Here is a 17091-nt window from a genome sequence, read left to right on the forward strand (position 1 = left end):
CTATTATAAAAGGTATGAATTGAAACATTTGTGGGTCCTGTGTCTGGTTTGTTTCATATGGGCCTGGAAAACAACAAATGATTATGGCAATTCTTGCTCGGTTTCTGTAGTGTTTGGGTCCACTAGAATGGCCTGCCAACAAATCTGACTTCTCAGTGCCTCAACTGCTGTAGATTAGCAGTATATCCAGGACAGACAAAAGCAGTTCCTCATGCAGCACAGAACTAATCATGGATTTTGCTACCATAAAATGTGATGGCTGTTAAAAGGGTGACAAATTGATGGAGGATAAATTTACCATTGGCTATTACTAGTGATGGCAATATAGAATCTTACACTTGGTCAAGTGGGAGAACACCTGAGAAAGAGAAGTACCCGATACAAATACAAACAAACCCATTTCATCGAAGGCAATACAATTATTGGTAACAAGTCGCCTCACCTGAAGTGTATACCAATTCAGCATTCCTTCCAGTCCTTCCCTTTAAATAGGGTGATCCACTGCCCCTTACCCTGGTCTTTTTCAGTTGACAGGCAACATTATGTGGCTACTGCCTAGGCCCAGTTTTATTGACCTCCTGCTTCAGATTTTTAAAAAGTGTTCTTGTCTTTCTAAAAACCCTGGGATTCCTCCAGGCGTGATGATACCTCATTACCTAGCAGCCCATTCTAGCCTACATGTTGGCACTAAACACTAGAGTTTGCTATTAGAATTATAGTCCTCAGACATCTTAAATCGGGGGTCTCCAAGCTTTCCTTGCCTCGGGCCGGTGTCTCCAGCGACGATTGCACAGAGGGCGAGGGAGCGTGCATCCGTACGTGTGCACAAATGCTATTTCCGGTGCACATATGGGTCGGAGGAGGCCTGTGTGCATGCACACAAGCTATTTCTGGTGCTGCTCCGACCCGGAGGTGGGTCCCCGTGGGCTGCATAAACGAGTCCCTCAGGCCTTATCTGGCCCCCAGACTGTAGGTTGGTGGCCCCTGTCATAAATTTTCCATCCTTGCATGTGTCTGTGCGCACACCTGTGCATATATACACACATTTGTGGATTAAAACCCACTTTGTTAGATGTATGCCATCTATTTGCATTTATGTGTGAATGCATATGTGTTTATATGTATATGTATACATGCACCCACCAATGGATATGTCATGCATTTAATGAGATGAGGTTTTAGTCCACAAAGCTTATACCAGAAAGCTTATACAGATATCTGTATATGGAGAGGAACCAAAGTTCAATTGTATCAGTATATGCTTTTCATGCAGAAGGTTTCAAGATCAACCCCTGGCAACTCCAGTTAAAAGCAGCTAGAAAGTGAGGTAAAAGACTTCTGTCTTAGAGGCACTGCTGGTCCAAACAGACAATACTGGGCAATGGCCTAAGTTACTATAATAAGGCAGTTTCCTATCTTCCTAGAAGTACCCATATAATTGCTATTAGAACATCTGCCTCTGGGCTGGCACAGGACTTGAGGAAGAAACATAGGTAATCAGTATTTGTGAAGTAGTTTATCAGGAAAAAACACTTCCCCTCCCTCCACCATGAATACACAATGCAAAGGTGGTATTACAGGAATCTGCACAGGCACCACCAGGGTGCAGCAATTTAAAAACATTTTATATTTTATATTAACTGAGGTGGCAGCCTTCTTTTCCTTCAGTGATTTAATCATGGATTTGGAGTCGGAGGTTTGAAGAAACCTATCTTCCGAAAATATCGCACAAGTAATGGCACAGAGACTAAGGTGATGCTGATGCGGACTGGAGCAAACAGTTTGTGGATAGCGTAGGCCAAAACAAAAGTACTCGTCCCAGCGGCCAACTTGGATTGCACAAGAGCGTCATCAAATCCCAACTTGGAGAGGATGGCAGTCATGTCTACTCCACTAAAAGGGGGTGAAAACAAACCACAACTTAGCTTAGTAACATTACAAAAACAAGCATGGATTTTACAAAGTGTTATACAGTGGTGCCTCGCAAGACGAAAAGAATCCGTTCTGTGATTCTCTTCGTCTAGCGGTTTTTTCGTCTTGCGAAGCAAGCCCATTGACGGATTAGCGGATTAGCGCTATTAGCGGCTTATCTGCTGATCGGATCAGCTGATAAGCAGCTTAGTGGCGTAGAAAAGGGGGGGGGAGGAAAAAAACCCGCAGGAACTCGCAAGACATTGTCGTCTTGCGAAGCAAGCCCATAGGAAATTCGTTTTGCGAAGCACCTCCAAAACGGAAAACTCTTTCATCTAGCGAGTTTCCCGTCTTGCGAGGCGTTCGTCTTGCGGGGCACCACTGTATTTTTCACTACTGCAAGATTTCATGATGGGCATCACTTTAGATCAGGGATGGGCAGACTTCAGATGTGTCATATCAACTCCAAGGTCCATCAGTTGGAGTCACTACAAAGTGGCTTAGGAGCTGGACCCAATTTGCATGCTTCTCTTCACATACAAGTTGGCCAGTACAACTATTACAAAGACCTGATCAAAGTAATACTTTACAGGTGAGGAACATGTAAAGGGGCTGATCAACAAATCTGCCTCTTAAGGAGGCTTAGATGGCTTTAAAATGACAACTACCGTATTTTTCGTACCATTGGACGCACTTTTTTACTCTTAAAAAGTAAGGGGAAATGTCTGTGCGTCCTATGGAGCGAATGTGTGGTCCCTTGAGCCAAATTGCCGGAGTGCGGCACACTCTTGGACTGGTCTTTGGTAGTGGTGGTGGAGCCGCGCTCCCCTGCCGGCAGCCTCGGCTTCTCCCTGCAGCCCCGGGAAGCTTTGGAGGAACGGGAGGGCTGTGCGCCCATTCCCCGCGCTTCTGGGCTGCTGAATGGGGGAGGTGGGGAGAGCCTCGCTTGTCCGCTGGCAGCCTTGGCTTCCCTCTGCAGCCCCGGGAGCTTTGGAGGAACGGGAGGGCTGTGCGCCCATCCCCCGCGCTTCTGGGCTGCTGAATGGGGGAGGTGGGGAGAGCCTCGCTCGTCCGCCGGCAGCCTTGGCTTCCCTCTGCAGCCCCGGGAAGCTTTGGAGGAACGGGGCTGTGCGCCCATCCCCCATGCTTCTGGGCTGCTGAATGGGAGAGGTGGGGAGAGCCTCGCTCGTCTGCCGGCAGCCTCGGCTTCCCTCTGCAGCCCCGGGAAGCTTTGGAGCAAGGGGAGGGCTGTGCGCCCATGCCCCACACTCCGGGGCTGCTGAATGGGAGAGGTGGGGAGAGCCTTGCTCGTCTGCCGGCAGCCTTGGCTTCCCTCTGCAGCCCCGGGAAGCTTTGGAGGAACGGGAGGGCTGTGCGCCCATCCCCCGTGCTTCTGGGCTGCTGAATGGGAGAGGTGGGGAGAGCCTCGCTCGTCTGCCGGCAGCCTCGGCTTCCCTCTGCAGCCCCGGGAAGCTTTGGAGCAAGGGGAGGGCTGTGCGCCCATGCCCCACACTCCGGGGCTGCTGAATGGGAGAGGTGGGGAGAGCCTTGCTCCTCTGCCGGCAGCCTTGGCTTCCCTCTGCAGCCCCGGGAAGCTTTGGAGGAACGGGAGGGCTGTGCGCCCATCCCCCGTGCTTCTGGGCTGCTGAATGGGAGAGGTGGGGAGAGCCTCGCTCGTCTGCCGGCAGCCTCGGCTTCCCTCTGCAGCCCCGGGAAGCTTTGGAGCAAGGGGAGGGCTGTGCGCCCATGCCCCACACTCCGGGGCTGCTGAATGGGAGAGGTGGGGAGAGCCTTGCTCCTCTGCCGGCAGCCTTGGCTTCCCTCTGCAGCCCCGGGAAGCTTTGGAGGAACGGGAGGGCTGTGCGCCCATCCCCCGTGCTTCTGGGCTGCTGAATGGGAGAGGTGGGGAGAGCCTCGCTCGTCTGCCGGCAGCCTCGGCTTCCCTCTGCAGCCCCGGGAAGCTTTGGAGCAAGGGGAGGGCTGTGCGCCCATGCCCCACACTCCTGGGCTGCTTAATGGGGGTGGGGGGTGCTGCTCTGCCAACAGCCTGCCTTCCCCTCGAGGTTTGGAGCAGTGGGCAGGCTGTGCGCCCATGCCCCACACTCCTGGGCTGCTGAATGGGGGTGGGGGGTGCTGCTCTGCCAACAGCCTGCCTTCCCCTCGAGGTTTGGAGCAGTGGGCAGGCTGTGCGCCCATGCCCCACACTCCTGGGCTGCTGAATGGGGGTGGGGGGGTGCTGCTCTGCCAACAGCCTGCCTTCCCCTCGAGGTTTGGAGCAGTGGGCAGGCTGTTCACTGAGAGTGGGGAGGAAGAGGACGGAGAGGAGGGGGACCAAGAAGCTGGGTGAAGGGAGATGAAGTACCATAGGTTGCCGTGAGTGGAGAGTCATGGTAGAGGGCAAAGGAGAGGGAGCAGTGAAGGGGAGAAATTGTAGACGTCACCTGAGGAGTTTGGGTGAAAGGGATGGAGAGGAGGAGGCTGGAAAAGGGGACTGTTCTGCTTGGGGGGGAGGAGAAAAAAGTGGGGAAAAGGAAAGCCTCCCAAGCCTGCCGCTGAGAAGCTCTGCTTGGCTGTTTCTTGACTGTAATTCAAGTAAAGGGAATGTTTGCGAGCAGCTGGCAGGCTGTTCGCTGAGAGAGGTGAGGAAGAGGATTGAGAGGAAAAAATGTGGCATTAGCAATGCTTTGGATGGATACGACGATGGTATTTTACATGAAGATAGCGAAGAAAGTGATGTCAGTGACTGTGAGCAACTGAGCTTCATAAATTCTGACTTTAGCAGTGATGAGTTCTTGGGGTTCACAGAAGACTAGAAGAGTACTCAAACCTTAAAGTCTCTCTTCATTTGTTAATGACAGTGATGATGGTTCTTAATGCCATTGTTGACTGCTGTTCACTTTACATGGCTGTAATGTGATTCTGATATACCGGTTGTTTATTAAATACAGTAGTTTATACAACATTTGATTCAGAATATTTTTTCCTTGTTTTCCTCCTCTAAAAACTAGGTGCGCCCTATGGTCGGGTGCGTCCAATGGAGCGAAAAATACGGTATATGGAGATTCTCTGCATGGGGGAGGGGAATCGATGGATATGCATAATATCCAAAAAGCAGTGGGTTATAGCCAATGCAGGTCTTATTTAGAGTAGACCCACTGAAAATGAGCATAACTAACTTAGGTTCATTAATTTAAGTGGTTCCACTCTGGGTAAAGGTTAGCTGGACACAGCCTAGTGTCTCTTGAATGCCAAACGCTGAGGACAAACTGCAAGAAATGGGCATCTTAATTCCATGCTAAAAAACTTCTACAGGGATCTTGCTGGCTGTTGTTGGAAACCAAATGCTGGACTGGATGGATGTCTCTTTGATCCAGCAAATCAATTTTTATATCCAACAGCCATAAATATTTATCCCATGTTATATGTAACATTGTATCAAGTCCTTGCCACACCAAACCCAATTACAAATAGTATGGAAAACATACCTTGACACGGCTAGATAGAACATTCCTAGAGACATCAAAGAAATCCCAACATGGAATACAACTCCCACAGCTCCATATTCCTTAAAAACTTTCTTCAGCTGCTGGGATTTGTTAGGTTTCTTTCCATTCTCCTGGCTAGGATCTGCACAGTCGTTTCCTGCAGTTTCACTAGTCTCCTATGTATAGTGGGGGGAATGGGTGCTCATTAAAATATGTTTCTAGAGTGATTGAGCATTTCACTAAAAAAAAAAAAGTGCAAAGTTTAGTTCATAGAGTGCTCTGTTCAAATGCTACAATATAGTCTGTGTGCACCATAGTTTTCCTATTTCTTACCTGCATTGTTCATATGTATTATACAGTGGTGCCTCGCAAGACGAAATTAATCCATTCCGCGAGTCTCTTCGTCTAGCAGTTTTTTCGTCTTGCGAAGCAACCCTATTAGCGGCTTAGCGCTATTAGCGGTTTAGCGGCTATTAAAGGCTTAGCGGATTAGCGGCTAAAAGGCTATTAGCGGCTTAGAAAAAGGGGGGGAGCAAAAAAAAATCGGAACACTCGCAAGACGTTTTCGTCTTGCAAAGCAAGCCCATAGGGAAAATCGTCATGCGAAGCAGCTCAAAAACGGAAAACCCTTTCGTCTAGCGGGTTTTCCGTCTTGCGAGGCATTCGTCTTGCGGGACACCACTGTATTGTATTTTTATGCTGTGAACCGCCCTGGGATCTGCGGATGAAGGGAAGTATACAAATTTTTAAAATTACAATGGTGATGCTCATCATGCCTATTCAGTGCTTGGAATGAACTACTTCAGTTGAACAAAATTCATTGCACTACACCTGAAAGTAGTTCCCATAATTACCAGGTGAATTAATCTGGGAGGTAGAACATGCAATGATTTCTAGTTCATCTTCACAGCCCCCCAAAGGAGGCCCAGACTCTTTCTTTTAAATCGAGAAAAAGAAAGGGAAAGAAAGCTAAGTCACTTGGACAAAGTTAGAAAGCAAAGTGTGGAGACAATGTTCTAAGGCTTATCAGGCAGATATGGAGCTGTTGTTGCTTCTAAGGATGCTTAGTCAATTAATATGGCTAAGCAATTAGAAGGAAGGAAAAAGAGGCTTTTCGTGTATCTTCCTTGCTGAAAATATCTGCTCTCTTCCAAAAGGAGTATCTTGTAGGAAGAACTACAACAACAAAGAAAATGTTGCATTGTGCCTTTAACAGCTGTGTGGCTGCCACAAATTACAAATACAGTAATACAACTCGATCACAAACTGAAAACCACAGTATTTCTAAGTCTTCAACCCTACTTTTACAAGTGAGAAGCACATGGGTCAGATGTCAGAGAGACTCCAGTGGCACAATGGGTCAGTCAGTGCATCTGGCTGTTAATCAGAAGGTTGGTGGTTTGAGCCCCCCCTCCCCCGCTCCAGGGACAACTGTGGGCAGGATTCCTGCATTTGCAGGGGTTGGACTTGATGACCACTGGGGTCCCTTCTAACGCTGCAATTCGATGATTCTAAGCTACAGAATCTGAATCTATCTTGATTATGGCATAGTAACTTTCAGTTCAAGCTTCAGCTGGTTCTGCTGACATGTGCAAATCCTAGGAGTACTGTACTGCTGCAGGCAAGCAGAAAGCTATTTAGAGACTTGAAATAATTCATCCCGGTATAAAGACCAGCATTTTCAGCTCCCGTGATGTTGTGCAATATGCACGGTTTGCAACGAAATACTGAAAACTCAGGAAAGGGACCACGGGGGAATTGCTGGCAATTGCTTGCTGACAATATGCTTTGCTAGGCTGGTGAAACGACTGCAACTAATAAAAGCAGATCTGGGAGAACAAATTCCAGAGGGGAAGCTCTGTTAGTACTGCAGTGAAAACAACAAAGGCTGTGGCACCTTAGAGGCTTAACATTTACCGTAAACCAGTTACAAATCTGTGAGCCTTAAAATGGCGCCACAGGTTCAGTGCGTTTGTTTGTTTTGCTGGAAGAACAGGTTTAGAACTCCCAGATTCCAGGGGGAGGACATGAGCAAATTCCCAAGGCGGCCCTGCCTCTCCATTGCATAAGCAATTTGCGGGGAGGAGAAGTGGAGCCGAGAGAACAAATCCTGCCCTTTTTTTAATGGGAGAGAAGGTGGTGGAAATATGGGAAGAAACAATTCACCAGGAGCCAGGAAAAAAAGGAAACGTAGTAGACCTTGAGCTCCCAGAGTGGATCGCTCCCACACCCTCCCAAACGGTGCAGGGAAAGAGATTATTTTGAGTAGATGGAAGAGGGCTCCTTTTAAAAGGCTGACAAGGGGATTGTTTTTGCGACCCAGCTGGGACTCCAGGGACCACACCACCTCTGGGTTATGTACAGCATTCTAGGTGCTTCTGACAGCTCACCCTACAGGTCCACTGCACACTAAGCAGAGGGTCCTGGGTCACAATGGCCTGGTCCTCATGTCTCAGGCTGTTAAATACACGAAGAGCAAAATAAAATCGAAACACTTCTGCCTTAAAACAGCAAGACATAAACGATCCCATACAAACCAAATTTTCCTGAAACAAACTGGTAACATCTGCCAGGAAGGCCTGTAGGCCAGAGTGCAGAGGCATAGCTTTGGCACTTGATGAAACTGAAGAGAGCTGATGGACCTCCAGTGGCAGAGAGTTCCACAGGGAGGGTGCCACAACTGAGAAGGCTCTCTAAGGTTCCCCTCTGACGATCTCAATGGTCAGGCTGGAACATATTGGAGAGGCACTTTTTGAGTGGGCCGTGAGTGGGCTGTGATATATTTTGGGATAGATGAGGGGTGGGAAAATCTTTTTTTTTCCAGACAGAGGCCACATTTCAAACTGGTCCAAATGTCAGTGGTTGGTGAGACCAGAGGCAAAAGTGGTACAGTAACCAGCTTCTACGCACACACCTATGTCTTCCACCCAGGCAATCAAGAAGCATTATCAGAATTCAAGGACACTTTCCAGCCAGGAAAAAAATCCCTCTGGAAGGGTATGAAATAGGGCTGATGGGGTGTCTGGTTGAGGGGATGCAGCTTGTGGAGCCAAGGGCCAGATAGACCCCACCGCCGCCCAGCCTTGAGGTTCCCTATCCCTCTACTAGATTGACCAATGGCCTGACTCAGAGATTCATAGAGTTAGGTCATCTGGGCCAATCCCTTGCAATGCAGGTGTCAGGAGTGTGTGCAGGAGCCAGGCCTTGTGACCAATAGGACTTTGCAGGACTGGGGCCTTCCTAAGTTTGTTCTGAAGAGGCAAGGCGCAGCCTCACAGGTGTGGCCGATTGGTAACTCACTGCACCTGGTGGCAAGAGCTGGGAAGGGATATAAGGTCAGCATTTCCCTTCGGCTCTTTGCCACAGCAACACATTTCCTGCCTTGCTGCGTGTGGCTTCTTGCTTCCTGATCCTTGAACCTCACCTTCTTGACTCCCTGCTTCTTGATCCTCGGACCCTTGACTTTGTGACTCCCGGCTCTCTGACCCTCGGACTCTTGGCTTCCTGACTCCTGGACCCCTGTTCCTGCTCCCACCCCACCATCTTGCCCCCGGTCCTGACGTCCGCTGCCGGGACTTCGATCGCCCATGAACCGGACCGTGACAGCAGGAATATGCAGCTGTCCCTTACGGGGATCAAACCTGCAACCTTGGCGTTATTGGCACCACGCTCTAGCTGAATTTAAGGCCGCTTCCTATCTTCTGAGGCACTCGGTGAATGTCTTTGGTGAGCTTCTGGGCTATGTTCAGCTTGGTGGATCACTTGCAAGGCGACAGCAGCTTTGCATGGGCAGGCCATGTTCCCTCCTCCCTTTCACTTCTGAGCACCCAAGCTTCTTATGCATTTGGTGAGCAACAAAACCCTAGCCAAGAGAACTGGAGAAAGGCTAACTTGTTTTGATTTGGAATAGTAATTTAAAAAATAAATACCAAAGGAAACAGCACACACAAACAAAGGAGACTGGGATAGTTTGCAGACGCTTAAAACAGTCACGAGGAGAGGCATGAAGCGAGAGAAAATGCTTTTCCATTTGACAATGAGACTGGCTGTGGCTGCGCCCGACTGGGACACAATTTGGCTTTTGCTCAACAGGGAGCGAAGCTTGAAGAAAATCAATACAATGTTGTGCATTTTCTTTTGGGGCTTTTGTTCTGTGTGCGCTCGTTGGCTGCTGTTTGGATGACTGGCAGCCGGGCCAGAGGGAGGAGGAAGCCAGAAGAGAAAGCTCTTACTTCACCCTCTCCTCGTATTATCTCCCCAAACCATGCCTCGTCTTTTTGGTAGGCGTTTTGCAACTCCCCGGGAATGTACAGATTACATTTCTCTTGCTGTTGAGGTCACCTTTGAATGAAGGATAACAGGCAACACTAGCTCAATGGCTACTCGTTATGATAGCTGCGCTCCATCTCCATTGTTGGAGGCAGTAGAATTATAGAGTTGGAAGGGACCCAAGGGTCATCTAGTCCGACCCCCTGCCATGCAGGAATCTCAACTAAAGCATCCATGACACATGGCCATCCAATCTCTGCTTAGAAACCTCCAAGGAAGGAGAGTCCACCACCTTCCGAGGGAGTCCATTCCACTGTCGAACAGCTATTGCTGTCAGGATGTTCTTCGTGATGTTTAGTCGGAATCTCCTTTCTTGCAACTTGAAGCCATGGGTTCGAGTCCTGCCCTCCAAAGCAAAAGGAAGCAAGCTTGCTCCATCTTTGAATATGCCTTTGACTACCAGTCGCTGGGAACTGTTAAGTGGGGAAAGTCCCGTGGCCCTCAAGTCCTGTTTGTGGGCATCCCGTAGACACCTGTGGTTGGCCTGGCCACTGTGAGAACAAGAACACAGGAAGTTGCCTCACACCAAGACAGGCCATTGGTCCATGTAGCTTAGTACTGTCTTCAGTGACCGGCAGCAAGTCTCCAGAACTATTCCCAGCCTTTGAGTTTGAACTTTTTTTTGTATTGGATCAGACTGTTATTATTAATGTTTGATGTTTTATTAAGTTTTTATATATGTCGGAAACTGCCCAGAGTGGCTTGGGCAACCCAGCCATATGGGCAGGGCATAAATAAATTAATAAAATTAATAAAATATTATTAAATAATAATAATAATAATAATAGATGGATGCGGGTGGCGCTGTGGGTTAAACTCACCCGCGACAGGGTGAGCTCCCGTTGCTCGGCCCCTGCTCCTGCCAACCTAGCAGTTCGAAAGCACCTTAAAGTGCAAGTAGATAAATAGGTACCGCTCTGGCGGGAAGGTAAACGGCATTTCCATGCGCTGCTCTGGTTCGCCAGAAGCGGCTTAGTCATGCTGGCCACACGACCCGGAAGCTGTACACTGGCTCCCTTGGCCAATAAAGCGAGATGAGCGCACAAACCCAGAGTCAGCCATGACTGGATCTAATGGTCAGGGGTCCCTTTACCTTTAATAATAATAATAATAATAATAATAATAATAATAATAATAATAATAATAGTAATGTGAGAGCTTCTGCATGAAAAGCAGATGCTTCCAGGGAGCTACAACCCTGTCCCAGGATCCTGGACTAGACGGACCTTAGGTCTGATCCAGAAGGACTCTTCTTATGGTTCCGCGTGTGGATTTCTGGTAAACTGGATCTTAGAGCCTCTTTTTTCAAAATGAGCCGTTGCTCTCCCTTTCACTACCTTCAGTCCCTTGTTAGCCCTATGCCATTCTGTTCACCCCTGCCGTGTCCACCTAACCCAAAATGCAAACCCGCCATGCCCACATCTATTTTTCGTATATCGTTTTGGCACATTGAACTTGCTCGACGATACCTAGAAGATACGCCCTCCTGAAAGTGCCGTGACCTCTGCTGCCTAACCTGCAAGCTAATCTTGCTTACAGGGCAGCGGCCCTTAATAGGTCGATCAACTGAAGCTTTTGATTTAATTGGTAGAAGCCAGTTTTACATAGCGGAGATGAGGATGAAAAACAGGCTGATTTAATAGGAGGGTATTTTGGTGTGTTGCTGTAACATGTAATGAAAAAAAGGAAAATATCAAGTTCACCCAAACAATGCTTGGCAACTTTTGTGTATTATATTGAAAAAAATGTAATATGTATATTCCTTTAAAAGAAAGAAAATTAACCAGTGAACAGCAGAATCCCATATACATCCTCTCACAGATAAGTCCCATTCGGTTTAATGGGCTTACTTGGTGTAGGGTAGCAGCCTAGACTGATCTTTCTTTGTTGGCACCTCTAAGTGTTATGTTTTGTTTTGGGGCAAGGGGCTGGCTTAAAAATGTGATGTTGAGGAAAAGGCTTATGATACCCAAAAAAATTAAATGTGAATTTGAACAGGAGAATTTTTCTTCCTCTGCAAAAATCCCCCCTGCTCACCCCACAAAAATATGCCATTTGAAACTTTGCTAATCTCATGTTGCCCCCTAAAAACACTTCCATGGTAATATTAGAAAATGTTAAGAGAGGCAAAGGCCATACAATGGGTGCAAATGAAGTGTTTCAACCCAACCAAGAAAAGGGCATATGGATAAAAGCCTGGAAGCCTGTAGGTGGTCTAAAAAAATAGGGAGAGAAAGGAACTTTTGTCAAGGACCTGAAGTGATGGGAACTGGCAGCGATTCAGCTCCCCATCACTATGCGACTCTTCTTCCAACACTTCTGCTCAAAACGGCATCAAGTGCCTCCAGCTGAAAAAAGCAGGGCAGCAATTTAAGAGGGACAATGAGCCTTACAGCTCCTTTTGATTTCTGTCAATAATGAACACAAGGGGCGGCTCAGGGCTAGGGTCATCAGCTCTAGAAAAATACATATATCATGCCAGGCAAGTTTCCAAGGATCGTTAAGTGCAGCTCTAGAAAAGGACATTCGATTGCAACATTTAAACTGAGCCGTTCCAGCACAAAACAAATACAGTGGTACCTCGGGTTACATACGCTTCAGGTTACAGACTCCGCTAACTCAAAAATAGTGCTTCAGGTTAAGAACTTTGCATCAGGATGAGAACAGAAATCGTGCTCCGGCGGCGCGGGGGCATCAGGAGGCCCCATTAGCTAAAGTGGTGCTTTAGGTTAAGAACAGTTTCAGGTTCAGAACAGACCTCCGGAATGAATTAAGTACTTAACCCGAGGTACCACTGTATAAACAAATGCATCAGAAAATGAATTAAGAAATATCCTCAAAAAGGATGCTGCAGGGTTGGAAAAAGTTCAGAGAAGGGCAACCAAAATGAGAAATGGGGATGGAACGACTCCCCTATGAAGAAAGGGTTAGTTTACAGAAGGGTTTCCCAAATTTGGGTCCCCAGCTGTTTTTGGACTACAACTCCCATCATTCCTAGCTGTCAGGAATGATGGGAATTGTAGTCTAGAAGCAGCTGGAGACCGAAGTTTGGGAAACCCTGGTTTAGAGAAAAGGTGACATGGCAGAAGTTTATGAAATTATACATGGCATGGAGAAAATGGATAGATATTTTTTCCCCTTTTCCCAAAATGCTAGAACTGAACGGGCATCCAATGAAGCGGAATTTTGGAAGATTCATGTCACATAAAAGAAAACACTTAATTCCTGCAGCTCACAGTAAAACTACAGAACTTGCTCCCACCAATTTGGATATTTTTAACAGAGGACTGAACATGGAGGACAAGCTACTAGCCCTGTTAGCAGTGTTCTGCCTCTACTGTTGGAGGCACTATGTTTCTGTTGCTGAATATCACAGGTGGGCAGAGTGCTGTTGCATCCAAGTCCAGCTTCCAGGCTTCCCACAGGTATCTGGTCAGCCCCTGTGAGAAAAGGATGCTGTGCTAGGTGAGATTATTTCTGCTGGTAGGAAAAATAAGGCCACCGCCATCTAGAAATCATCAGCTGGCAGCTTCTCCCTGCAAAACAGTGCTGCCCAGATTCTGCCTAGTCGGCTTCATGCGCATATAGTGGCATCAGGGAGAGAGAATGTTCACATACTGCCACACACGCACATGCACTTCACACACAACTAATCTGAGAAATACATTTCATATGAAGTAAAAATAAGATCGCTCTCTTTTGCACAACTGACCTAATGTCAACACGTGTGACAACTTGCGGCAGATGTCTCTACAACTCTCTGTCCCCAGGTTTAATTCAGTGCTGAATACTTTTTAAGTATTTAAACAAGGCTGAGAGTTGGTGACTGACCCAAGATCACTCAGTGAACTTATAGCTGAGTGTAGATTTGAACCCTGGCCTCCCAGGCCGTTCAGCTCTCACTGTGCCATGCTAAAATTTTGGAAGGTGTCATAGATTGGTAGGTGTGATATGATTAACATTGCAAATCTAGAAAAACTCCAAGTGACATCAAAATCAGTGGCAGCTACAACACAGTCGAGACCATATAACACCGGTCCTGAAAGATCTTCATTGGCTCCCAGTACGTTTCTGAGCACAATTCAGAGTGTTGGTGCTGACCTTTAAAGCCCTAAATGGCCTCGGCTCAGTATACCTGAAGGAGCATCTCCACCCCCATCGTTCAGCCAGGACACTGAGGTCCAGCACCGAGGGCCTTCTGGTGGTTCCCTCACTGCGAGAAGTGAGGTTACAGGGAACCAGGCAGAGGGCCTTCTCGGTAGTGGCACCCGCCCTGTGGAATACCCTACCATCAGATGTCAAGGAAATAAACAACTATCTGACTTTTAGAAGACATCTGAAATCAGCTCTGTTTAAGGAAGCATTTAATTGTTTGATGTTTTATTGTGTTTTTAATATTATGTTGGGAGCTGCCCAGAGTGGCTGGGGAGGCCCAGCCAGATGGGTGGAGTATAAGTAATATATCATCATCATCATCATCATCATCATAGTGTCATATCCTACCATACATGCATAATGCTGGTGCTGAGGGATCTGCAATGGCTACCAATTAGCTACCAAGTCAAAGTACCAATAAAAGGTAATGATTCTTGGATGACTAAATAGGGTGAAGGGTGAGTGATGACCAGCCAGGCAATTGCCCCTCCTCCCTAGACGAACCACAGCCCCCAAATTCCTCCCCCCCCCCATTTTTAAAGTAAGTGTCTAACATTGCAAAACCTAAAATATGCGACAAAATATACAGACACTATTCCTATAATTATTTGTGGGAAATTAGCTGGCTCCCCCTTTCAGCATTTTACTTTGGCCCTCTCTTAAGAAAAATCCTGCAGACGTCCATGTAATGATTCTGGATTAATGAAGCCAGTGCTCAATGACATAATTTTACATGGCACCTGGCCATTGTTATTTAACTTTTAGCACGAATGGTTTCCAGATGCTGTACAGAAGCAGAGCAACAGAGTGAAAGGAAGCAGCTGAACAGACTGATACAACAGGACAGGCATATATATAGGCAACAGAGAGGCAAAGAACACAGAAGCCCTAACTATTTAGGACTGATATATCTTCCCCTTCCTCTCATACAACTGGAGAAGTCTCTTCTCTGCTCCCATGACCTTCAGAAGTTCAATTATTAGTAGTGGCACTCAGGCTTTGGGACTCCCCACCCCACAATATCTACTTTGCCTCATCAATGGCATTTTGTCACCATGCAAAAACAATTTTGTTTCACAAGCTCTTCAGCTGGATGTTGTTTTCAGATATCACCACCATCAAATTTGTATTTTGATGCTGCCAGCACAGCCTTGCTTGATCCATTTTTTAAAAAATAAAGTGCATTATATGCTGTTTTTAACATGTTAGTTGAAAGCCGCCTCAGGCTTTGCTCTGCAATGGGAAGGCAGGAGATATACAAGTAATAACATTAATACGCAAGTAATACAGATAACAAAAATAAGAGAGACAAGTGCTGGTTCTGATGGATATGAAGAAATAACAGAGCTAGTACAGCAGAGAGCAGTCACCAGGGTGAACTGTCAGCGCAAGTCAAAGTTTTGCTATTAAGCACCTGGCCTGCTGCAAACCTTAGCCTCCCTCATGCCCTAAGGAATGTTGTGCAAGAGGCCTGTGCAATGCCTGGACTTCCTGATGTTGCTAGACTCCAACTCCCATCAGCCCCAGCCAGAAGGGGCAATGGCCGGGGAGCATGGGAATAGCAGTCTGAATGTCCACAGACTGCCCACCCCACTGTACTGGGTTAACAATATATGCAGTACTTCTATGTAGATTCTTAGTGCCTTTATGAATCAGAGGGCAGGCCTACATGCCCAGTGTCATTTCCCAGCCATCAAATCCGGCAACAGTACTGCAAATATTAGTATCGTCATCATTATTAATTAAATGCATACAGGGCCGGATTTAGGTTTGACGAGGCCCTAAGCTACTGAAGGTAATGGGGCTCTTTAATGTCCAGCTGTCCTTTGTCAACAACAAACTGTTGTGTTGAATATGTGCTATATGGTAATTTATGGATCTAATAGGTATCTACAGCCATGTGCACATAACAAAATATGTATTTTATCAAAGCAACTGTTGAAAAGTCCATGCAGAATGCAAAGTCCATGCAGAATGTAGGTGCCCTATATATAAAAATGAGCAACCCAGTGATATTTTAGGGAGCAGGCTAGCAGGCGGGGCCCATTACTTACATCATAGGAGCCTACACAACACAAAACACTGTTGCTGTATGTAGGTTTTATTTTATCTTGTATTTTGGAAACGTACATCCAGTTTTTTCCTTCAATTTTTGGGCCCCCCTAAGAGTGGGGCCCTAAGCTATAGCTTTTTTATCTTATACGTAAATCTGGCACCGAACGCATATATCACCCTTCATCCAAAGATCACAAGGCGGTTTTACAGCATAAAAAGACAAAATGAAAAGGCAGAATACCCGCTCTCACAAGCACATTTAAAAGGCCGGAGGGCCTGGTTATAGAGGCACCTAAATATATGCAGTGAAGGTTCCAGGTGAGAGCATTCACTGAGGAGAGCATTCCGCAAATGGGGAGCCACCGCACAAAAGGCCCTGCAGAGGGAGAAAGAGAGGTGCCTAGGCCTTAAACCAGGCCTCTGCTGGTCCTGGTTCCTAGGAAAGGACACTCTGCCCGTGCTCAGTGGAACTCTTGGCCACGTTTGCGGGGGATCCTATTTAAATGCTGTTTCTCCCGCGTTTTAACCACCCACAGCGCGCGAGGTGGCTGCTGACTCACCCACCTTCCTGGACCCGAGGCCGCCGCCGCTGCCTCTTCCGCTGCCCCCGACCGCATGCAGGGTGATCTCGGAGAGCAGCTGGCGGGGGCCGCCCGCCTCCCCTTCTGCCTGTGGCAGAGGATATGTCAGCAGCAGCAGCAACGGGTCGCCCTCTCTTCCGCGGCGCAGATCAGCCCCGGCGGCCGGGATCCAGAAGCGCCCGGGGCTTGGCGGCGGCTGCTGCTGCAGCAGGAGCAGCAGCGCTTCCCGCAGGAGCCTCCTGTGCGTCCTGCGCGGCGGCCGCTTCTCGACTCCCGGGCTGGGCTGCACCTGGCCGATCGGGAGGCTGCTGGTTACCGCTTCCCCGGAGGCGGCGCTCCTGCTGCAGACCTGCAGCAGCCCGCCGGGGCAGAGCGCGTGCAGAGCGCACGGCCGGCCTAGCCGGAGCATGGCCGCGGAGGGGCTGCGCCGGCTTCCCACGGCTGGCAGCCCAGGCGGCCGACGGATCCCGGCGAAGGGAGGCGGCTGATCAGGCCCGGAGAGAGCGCGCAAAACAGCCACCCACCGCCTTGCCAGGCACCCTCCTCCTTAAAGGGACAGCGCCCCGCCTGTCCTG

At 48.1% G+C, this 17091-nt stretch overlaps 1 protein-coding gene across 1 annotated transcript; it reads right to left on the minus strand.

Annotated features, from left to right (window-relative positions):
* Positions 1 to 1497: 1497 nt before the first annotated feature.
* On the minus strand, positions 1498 to 17085 carry FAM210B (family with sequence similarity 210 member B). Its single transcript, XM_083508270.1, has 3 exons — positions 16500 to 17085; positions 5397 to 5572; positions 1498 to 1893 (listed from the first exon to the last, which is right to left on the minus strand). Exons 1-3 carry the CDS (start codon positions 16923 to 16925, stop codon positions 1677 to 1679), a joined length of 819 nt encoding a protein of 272 aa, XP_083364396.1. The 5' UTR covers positions 16926 to 17085; the 3' UTR covers positions 1498 to 1676.
* Positions 17086 to 17091: the final 6 nt, after the last annotated feature.

The sequence above is a fragment of the Podarcis liolepis genome (genome assembly GCF_965112155.1).
Source record: "Podarcis liolepis genome assembly, chromosome: 6".
NCBI lineage: Eukaryota > Metazoa > Chordata > Lepidosauria > Squamata > Lacertidae > Podarcis > Podarcis liolepis.